Source organism: Solenopsis invicta, chromosome 16 (genome assembly GCF_016802725.1).
Source record: "Solenopsis invicta isolate M01_SB chromosome 16, UNIL_Sinv_3.0, whole genome shotgun sequence".
NCBI lineage: Eukaryota > Metazoa > Arthropoda > Insecta > Hymenoptera > Formicidae > Solenopsis > Solenopsis invicta.
This window is the reverse complement of record NC_052679.1, coordinates 7,084,982-7,094,468: the sequence shown is the minus strand read 5'-3', so window position 1 is coordinate 7,094,468 and position 9,487 is coordinate 7,084,982. Positions and strand designations below refer to the sequence as shown.

General features: G+C 38.1%; 1 protein-coding gene across 1 annotated transcript; it reads right to left on the bottom strand.

Moving 5' to 3' along the window:
* Nucleotides 1–282: 282 nt before the first annotated feature.
* Nucleotides 283–9,244, bottom strand: LOC105204898 (sodium channel protein Nach). The gene is given in 5 exon segments (XM_039458910.1): nt 283–5,182; nt 5,968–6,237; nt 6,239–6,379; nt 6,440–6,709; nt 8,740–9,244. Coding segments are annotated over 5 exon segments (1,248 nt in total). The 5' UTR covers nt 9,041–9,244; the 3' UTR covers nt 283–4,916.
* Nucleotides 9,245–9,487: the final 243 nt, after the last annotated feature.

Here is a 9,487-nt window from a genome sequence, read left to right as displayed (position 1 = left end):
GTCTGTTTTCTTTATTATCCAATAATTTTTTTTAATTAGAATTTACCATAATAAAAAAATTCAAATAAAAAAATGCAAAATTTGATTTTTTTACAAAAATATTCATAAAAATTATAATTTTTGAGACAATTCAACAAAAATTTAGGGATGTATTCTTAAGATAGTATACTTTCAGATAAATGTAACATAATAAAGAAATTTGAATTAAAAAAAAGTGGAAAATTTGAATTTTTTAGAAAAATGTTTATAAAATTTTTAATTTTTGAGATAATTCGAGAAAAATTTAGGGGTGTATTCTCAAGATAGTATACTTTTAGATAAAAATTAGTTTCGTAAAAGATTGTTCGATTTTGAATGATCTGTGTATCCTTAAAGTTAACGTGGGGTCTTTTGGACTTCTAATGACCTCAACGGGTAAATTCGGCCATTTTAATTCCGTACTATCCTTGACATTCTCTATCCTGTCTTTCTTTTAAGACTTTCGGACTTTTTATAGTATTAAAAAAAAATGTTAACGAAAGTCTCGAGTGTCAAAGCGCCGATCGCGGAATCTTAAACATTCGCATACTTCTCATGCATTTGTTACTGGTGCGTCATGACTCGAATTTTCGACTAGAGCGAGGGGGAGTCCCTATTTTTCGTTACCATTGATCCTTACGGCGCGCGTCGACAAAGATATTTCCAATCCTCGGAGAAGAAGTTTAAAGTCGCTTGGCAAGCGACCAATGCTCGTACTACTGTACCCTATTTCAAGATTACCGAGAAAGCAGCCAAGCAAACGATGCCTTTTCCCCATCGCCACCAACAGAGTTAGTACGATCCCCTTCCCGTAGAATGAAAGAACAAAGAGAGAGCGAGAGAGACAGAGAGAGAGCGTACGCAAGTCGAAGGAAAGATTTAATTTATCGAAGCCGAAGAGCAGACGCGGCTGAAAGCGCCTGTCCCCCTTAATAGTCATCGATGTCGCATTTATCGTAATGAGCTCATTCTTCTAGAGGGTGATACCGCGGAATAATATTGTCAGGATGCTCATTTCGAAAAGAAGATTTAAGCTTTTTGCCTTCGCGACGCATTTGATGCTAAACGTGGCCACTTGAATTTGATTGATTTCACATGATAGGAAAATAAAAATTTTCCTATATTACATTATTCATGTTGTAATCATTGTTATAATTATATTGTTAAATAAGATCATTATTGTAATATAATTAATTGTAATTTAGATGCAGCCGTCATGTATTATATAGTGATATTATTTCCAGGATAATTTAAAATGAACGTTGACATATACGAAATCGTATCAAATTCAATCATCATCATTGTACCGGGGATTAGCCGGAAAAATTAATTACAATGTAACGGATAAATCAATAGGCCCTGAGAGCACTTTCGCTTGCGATTAATTATGCGATTTTTCATTGAAAAAAGCATTCATTATAGATCTATCCCGATTCTCTTTTGGCTGTTACATTCACATCCCGATTCAAGAATCGGGACAATGCTTCGCTGTCAATTAGGCGAGGCAAGTTACCCGTCTGCGGGATTCCTATCGAAAGTAATGCGCCGATATTCCCGGCAAGGAGCAGCCTTCGACCTCGATCCACTCGAGACGCCTACGTGAAGGGTTTAGATAACAGCACGCCGGAGAGTTACTCGAAACTTCACCGCTTCCTTCTTCGGGGCCAGGCCCGCGCCATTGCTCCTCCTTTTTCCATTCCCGCCACTCGACGATCCCTCGCTACCCTATTCCCCCTTGCTCCGTCCTTCCGCCCTCACCTTTTGCCCTCCGTGCTCCGGACGCGCCAGCGAACTTCCAAGCGACAGTTTGACAAAATGCAGATTTCCTTCGTTTCCCTGACAACGATCGGTTTTTCTGCTTCCTCTTTCTTCCCCCTTCTCATTTCTTTTTCCTCCTTTTCTTCTCCTCTTCTCTTCAGCGTTTTCCCACTTGGTCGTCCTTCGAACAGCACGATGCCCCGTCCCGCCACCAGCGATCTCCCCGTCTGCTTGCACTTTTAAGCTTTCCCTTTTCTCTTTCCGCTACTACGTTTCTTTCTTTTTTTTTCTTCCTATCTGTTCCATCGTAGATCTTTGGTCTGCCCGTACCAGATCCTACGAGCAATATCCGCAGAAGTTTACCACTAGAAAGACTGAAGCGGTTAAAATGACCACTTGCGAATTTCAATCTCTTTATTTGGTAGACAGCCCGTGTATAAGGCAACGTGTTGTCCAATCGAAAGAGAGTTTGACCGATTCTCCGTTGACTACATGTGACATCGCAGCTGTAACGGGCTCTACGTTGACTCGATCCGACGGCGAGGGATGCTTTTAAAATGCAGTGGAAAAAAAGGGAGAGAAGAGAGACACAGCCTTCCGTCAAGTATCTCCCTTTTCAGGGTGGATGAATCTCGGCGGACGGCGTTTCTAAAAAGAGATAAGCACGAGAAAGGGATTTTTTTTTCCCGGATGGTTGATGCGTCGGTCGGACGGACGGTGCAACTTCTCGCTCCCCATCCCTCTCTCTCTCTCTCTTCTCTATGCTTCTCATAAATAATAAATGGCCAAATGGAGCCTGACCAGACGGCTGGTACATTTACTTCCGGCTCAACCGCGCACGCTTTAAAGCGTTTCCCCCGCGTGTCGCGTTCGAAAAATGGAAAAATGGGAGGCGCGTGTCTTATCTGCTGCTTTAAGTGCGCCGGTTATTTTCAATAGCGTTGAAAACGAGCGTTGTCTAAAGCGAAAAATCCGCTACGTCGTTGTTCGAAAAATCGCCACGCCGCGAAATATAACTGCGTCCTTAGTAACGACGAGTCCGCTATTATTTTCCGTGCGACTTTTCGACGCCGAATTTTTTCTCCCTTCGCAGGGTAGATAGAAAATGTAGTTGCCGGAATACGCACCACGCGATACCGTAATAACGCCATTACGTAATATACCGATAACAATATCAATAGCGCGGCGTTCAGGTTTCAAGACGACGCGCGGATCTTTATACATTATTTGCATACAATGTCTCTCACAAATGGTACGAACCGCGACCGGCAATTTACAAAGTGCACCGAATATAACGGCCATCTGCGCGATTTATCCCCGTTATTCATACATTTCAACGATCATCTAAAATTCTGCAATTGTATACGCTTGTGGCCGCATTTTATCAACACAAGCACTTTTATTGTGTGAAATGTCAACTAGAGCGTATACAGGATTCCAACTTTATCGCATTTTTGTATCAGGAGGTTTGTCCCATTTCAAGTTAATTTAGAGTTTATTTTTCAATATTAAATGTAAAATTACTATTTAAAAATTCGTAATTAAATGTATCTTTTATATTCCGTTTTCACGATTCGAGCAGCAAATTTTGTTTTTATTAACTAATGTACAAATATTTAATTGTGAATTAATTTAATATCTAATATTAACGTCACGTTTGATATTTAATTTCAAAGTATAATTAAATGTTTAATTAATTCATATTTCTATAATTATCGTCATGCATAATATATACATGATAGAGTGCGCAATTATATTATTTCGACGTACATAGTAATAGTTTAAAAAACTTTTAAATCATACATGGTAGAACATCGTATTTTACAAATGTCTGTAAGCTGAATAATACACAAACATTTTAAGATTATATTTATATATTCAACATTTTATCATATTCTATATTATTAAAAATGAATTTAAAATACACTCACGCAGCTTTTCGCAAATAATTAAAAATATAAAATTATTTTATGAAAAAGGTATAAAATTTATTTTATTTAAAAAAAGAGAGGAGTAAAAGTTTCAAAAGCCGGGAATTATAAGAAAACGTTAAGCAAAAACTAATTTATTTTTCTATTTCTACCGTTTCAGCGAGTAAAAAATAAAATCCGAGCTAGATGAAACTCACAGATTCATTTTATATTAATTTACTTAGCGATCCTCTAATTGTGTGTGCGCTGTACAGAATATAATGTAAATAATTCGCTGTTTGTACGCGTACTCGTTATATTTACATTTTCTCTGCTTAAACTATGCAATCTTAATAAGAATACAACGTAGAAGGCATTAATTTATTATAATTTAATTTGTTTAATTTCGAATCAAGCGGCCTTTATACTCAACAATTGTCTTCATTTTTTCTTCTTTCGGCTTTCTTCTTCCGTTGCGACTTTTTCGCTAAAATTATTAATGGCATTTTTCTCAATAACGAATAAACATACATCCTCGTTACAGAATTGTTCGAGTCGCTAGTTCGTCTCGAAAGAGCCAAGAAAGTCGCTTGAGATGCATGCAAAATGTATGGCGTGTATTATTGAAGTCAAGCATTACGCGACCGCAAAGTGGCAAGATAGAAGGTACGTATCATATATAACGTTGAATAAAATACGAGTTGCGTTCTCTCTCTCTCTCTCTCTAGAGAGCTCTCTCTCGGTCTCGCTCTCAACACACGACACACGTACAAAACATGGATTCTAGGAGATAGGTACCAGATTTCGCGTGAGCAAGGCATTCTCGATTTCCTTGTCAAATCCGATCAATATCGCAGCTACTTCTTGATTTATGGGGACAGCCTCACGGTAAAACACACAATAACCAACACGTCTATGAAGAACAGGACGGCACTCGTTTATACCAACAGAGACAGCACTCTCGATTCACGTAGGCGATTTAGAACGGGAATATCTAGTTCTTGTTTGAAAATTTTGTTTCTCGACTCTCGAAAAGCACAGAATTCCATTAGCGGAATATACTCAGGCATGTGAGCTTACGCACGCATCGACGTTCGAATATCGAGATTCAGAGAGAGAGAGAGAGAGAGAGAGAGAAACTCTCTTATTTTTACCTTCTTAAATTTCGTGGTAGCTCGGCTAGATAGAAATCCTCCAAGCGGCCCGCCCATTGAAAGACTTCACGGTAATTCAATATCTGTTCAAATTCAATCCTGCGAGGCCATAATTTGCGAAAATCGGTATCCTCTTCGCCCGCGGTTTTAGAGGGTTGTAATCCAAAATGGGCAGCACCGTTGTATGGACGTGCGTCACGCTCGATCGGCTCCTCGGCTCCTCTTCGCTCCTCTGCCGTGAGTGCAGAGACGAAAACACCGCCACCGCCAGATAATAAACTAGTTCGGCAGCGCTGAGTAGCGAACCGCCCAGAAACAAGCCGATTATGCCGCCGAAAGACACTATGGGCAAGTATATATGCAAATCGTTTTGGAGCCAAGTTATTAATATGATGATCGTGACAAAATATTTGATGCTTTGACGAAGCGTGTCGACGGATGATGAAGAATTTCAGCGGAATCGAAGAGCGTGGCCTCTAAGCGCGATTTAGATGTTGGCTTTAATTTCCGCAACGCCAAGTTAATCTATAATCTGGTCAGAATTTTATACACCGACCTCTCGTGCAACGCCGTGGCTAGACACTTTACTTTCTTACGATAAGATCACGAATAATATCCAAGATAGCCGCTCGCAGCGTAAACATTTTGAGCAAGAGGCATGAGAGTACTATGAATTCGTAACTTAGTATCTCGCGGGACTCATTATGCACGGGAAAACCACCGCGGAGCGCGGCTAATAGAGATAGGGAAATAATTAAGGCGCCGCAAATTAAAGTTCTCCGTGAACCTCGTAAAGTGAAATTTGAATAAAGTGGCATTTTACAAATATTTTTTTTGCGCTTCCGGTCGCGCTTCTCTCGTCTCGTCTTTCTATCAATTTTTTAAATCCACGTGGTAATTGCGACTAATATGATGTCATGCTTTTTTCCGAAATATAATCCCGAGTCAACTATCGATACGGGATCTGCGACGTAATTTCCCTTAAGCTAAATGAGACGAAGAAGTAGCGTTGGGATTTATTTATCGACTTTTATATTAAAACGTGTGAGAGGTTTCGGGCGAAAACGAAATATGATGCATGTGCATAGCACACGTATACATTTTAAAAAAATATGTAGGAAACTTACCCAGAAGGTCCATTTGTGTAATAACTATGTCCGTTTTATAGCGAAAACTAGTTTGCCCTATGTAATGCACGTCCAGCATAATGTCATTCATGTTACGTAGTAATGGCACGTTAGAAAACTGAGTGCCGTAGACATAGTAGTCGCATTCCGGCATGCACTTGCAAATCATGCTGGAAATGTCGTGCGGGTACTCGTCGCCAAAGTGTACAATGTAGTCATTGAACAAATCTTGCGTCGCCATCCAGCGTTCCACAAAAGCAAGTTCTCATTCATTCTGGCTAATTGCATTCATAATAAAATACATTCGCGAACTGTGTTCGCGTAAGTAACAAATTTCTGATAGGAGCTCGCTCACCGTTATGATCGATCAGGCATGCGAAATCCTTGATGGTGCAGTCGCGAAAACGGCTAGCTGAAATATCAACGAAACGTTAACGAGGTCATCGTTTCGCTAAATGCCAAGAGGTCGTACTTGCGGGAAATAGAAAAGATGGGTTGCAACCGCAGTACTTGGCGACCCAGTAACGTTTGCAAAGGGACAGGCAGGTCTCCTGGTGGTATACGCCGGTCTGGTCGTACAGGCATGGCCGCTTGTCCTCGTCCAGCTCGAGGACTCGCTGGGTAGCGTATCCGGAGACACATACTAAAGATATGCTGACCAGCGAACCCGACGGTATCATGGTACCACTGTTGGGCCAGACATGGGGCTCGTTTATTATTACCACTACGCCATCGATCTCGCCTATATAACAATTAAATATTGAGAGTTAAATATTGGGATTACTAACGAGCGCGGGGAATTTTTAACTTTTCACGTGAAAATACGAGTACTTTCTTTTGTCGAGGCGGAGATCTCGGTAAATCCGGTCAGAGCGGCTTAGAACTCGGTACGGGGGACCGTCGGGTTCTTTGAAGGCGACATTTCAATAACTGCCTCGCGCAATACGGCGCCGATGTATCGATTTTGCAGTTTACGATAAATCCCTTTCCATTTCGCATGGGTAATAAAGGAACGACATTATAGCAGAATGGGAGTCGCGTCCTATTCAAAATGCATCCTAGCGCAACCATGCGGTCGGCGGCTTTCGCGAAGATATTAAAATCATATTTGCGAGACTCTGCCGCGCGCGTTTACATAACGATGGATCAGTAACGATGATATCGTTGATGTATATTTCGTCATTTAACGGACTTTGACAGAAATAATATTAGTTATTAATTGATCACACGGTTTAGTCGAGTTTACCATTACATGTTGCTTTCTCTCTCTCTCTCTTTCTCTTTCTCTTTCTCTCTCTCTCTCTCTCTCTCTCTCTCTCTCTCTCTCTCTCCTCGGGTCTGGTTCGAATATGCTAAATGTTTATTCAGATAATGCGTTTATGTCCCTTTGTCCAAATAATGCGATAACAACGGCTGATGATAATCTAAATTGAGAGATTATGTACACATTTTTTGCATAAAATAATTGCAATGTATATTTTTAAAAATTAGCAGAGTATATTAAAAAGTAGATTTTCAGTGAAAGTAAAGACCTCTGTACGGAAAAGTAACAAACTATTAAAAAAAAACTGCAAAAATAAGGATATTACTTTACAAAAATGGGACATTTATCGACTTTTACAAAAAAAAAAAAATTAATATCAAATCAATAAAATTTATTGTTTCATATATAAGCAAGAATATAAAATCTTCTTGTAAAAATTTATAATCTTAAATAAATATAATTTGCTTACATGAAGAGAAAAATTTTCTTCAAGTAAGCAAATTATGTCTGATTAGGATTATAAATTTTTCGAAGATTTTATATTCTTACTTATATATGAAACAATGAATTGTTGATTTGATACTAAATTTTTTTCTGTTTACAATAAAACTACATAACGATTGTATTAATCCTGTAATGTAGGGGAGAGGGAGGTAAGATAAATTGTTAATTTTTCCAAGTTAATAACAAATAACGAATCAATGCTTAATTTATTAGAGATGTTAGATGATGACAAATAATCTGTGGTAATTTGATTTTAATCTGGCCATATAAGAATAGATAATATAATAAGAAATACGTTTTGGTAGCACCTAACAGTAACTTTGCAAAATAGTATAAGATTATTATATTATAATAAATCTTCTTTATTCACAAAAGTATTTAACTTTATTTAACTTTATTTGACTGTTTTTCATCTTATTCGATATTAAAAGTCATCTTACCCGCATATGGGGGCATGATGACAAAATTGACATATCCTAAAATAATTTAAATTTTTAAAAATTCTACTTTATTTAACAACTTTTAATTTCTACTGATGATAAACTAGGTTTTAGTGAATCTAAAAAAAAAAAATAGATTGTTATTTTTACATTATCACAGAAATTAGCAAAAATTGACAAACCTTAAGATGGTCATCTTATCCTTCCCTTTCCTTACATTTTTTGTTTTATATTGTTATATAAATGCGATATTATGTTGACAGAATTTTTTCTTTCAAACAGGATCATCGAAGAAAAATTTCCCGAGAATCTATTCGATTCGCGCAGATCAAGTTCTGAATTTTTTAAAACGATATAGAGTGAGGGCAGTAATCAACAGCGTGACTAGAAAACGAATCATCATTCCGCTCAGCATTTTTGAGATTCTAAATTTTCAGAACAATTTATTCAAGCTGGTTCTATTTTTTTAAATAAAGTATCAGCGAAGCAGGTATTTGCTTCATCGCTCCGATTCTTCGTATAGATCGTATAGATTCTCACACGTAGAATATTACATAGCCTTACCGGAATTTGGTGGCTTCGTTATGTTTCCCAGATGAATCGTAACCTTGACGCCACTCCAGTCGCCATAGCCAGACGCTCTTCGTGGTCGCGATTCCGTAGAATCCACCGAAGCTGTCTGAGCTAGTTCAGAATTGAACGAGTAACAGAAACCGTATTCGGTCTTCTGCACCTGGAAGATTTCGCAGCAATTGCGATTGGCGTTGCGCCACCAGCAGGCAGACAGCAATTGCTCGCAGCGTGGCATTACCTCGTACAGTACTTGAGTTATGTTGATACCTGTCCGATAATGATTACTCTTCATTTCTAGCGAGAGAAGTGCAACGTACGCATGCATTCATACACACGCGCGCATTTGAACGCTCTGGATAATTTTGATTTAATGCTATCGGAATTCACATCAACCGCCAACGTTTCACAAGACATCTGTGCCTTGCATCTCTGCACGGAAAAAAATTTAGTATCAAATCAACAAAGTTCATTGTTTCATATATAAGCAAGAATATAAAATCTTTCTGAAAGAGTTTATGATCTTAAACAGACATAATTTGCTTACATGAGGAAAATTGTTCTCTTTATGTAAACAAATTATGTCTGTTTAAGATTATAAATTTTTCCGAGAAGATTTATATTCTTGCTTATCTATGAAACAATAAATCGTTGATTTGATATTAATTTTTTTTTCTGAATTGAAGATAAAATGAGAAATATTAAAGAATATCGTTGCAATTCGTTCACCCTCGTGTGCAGA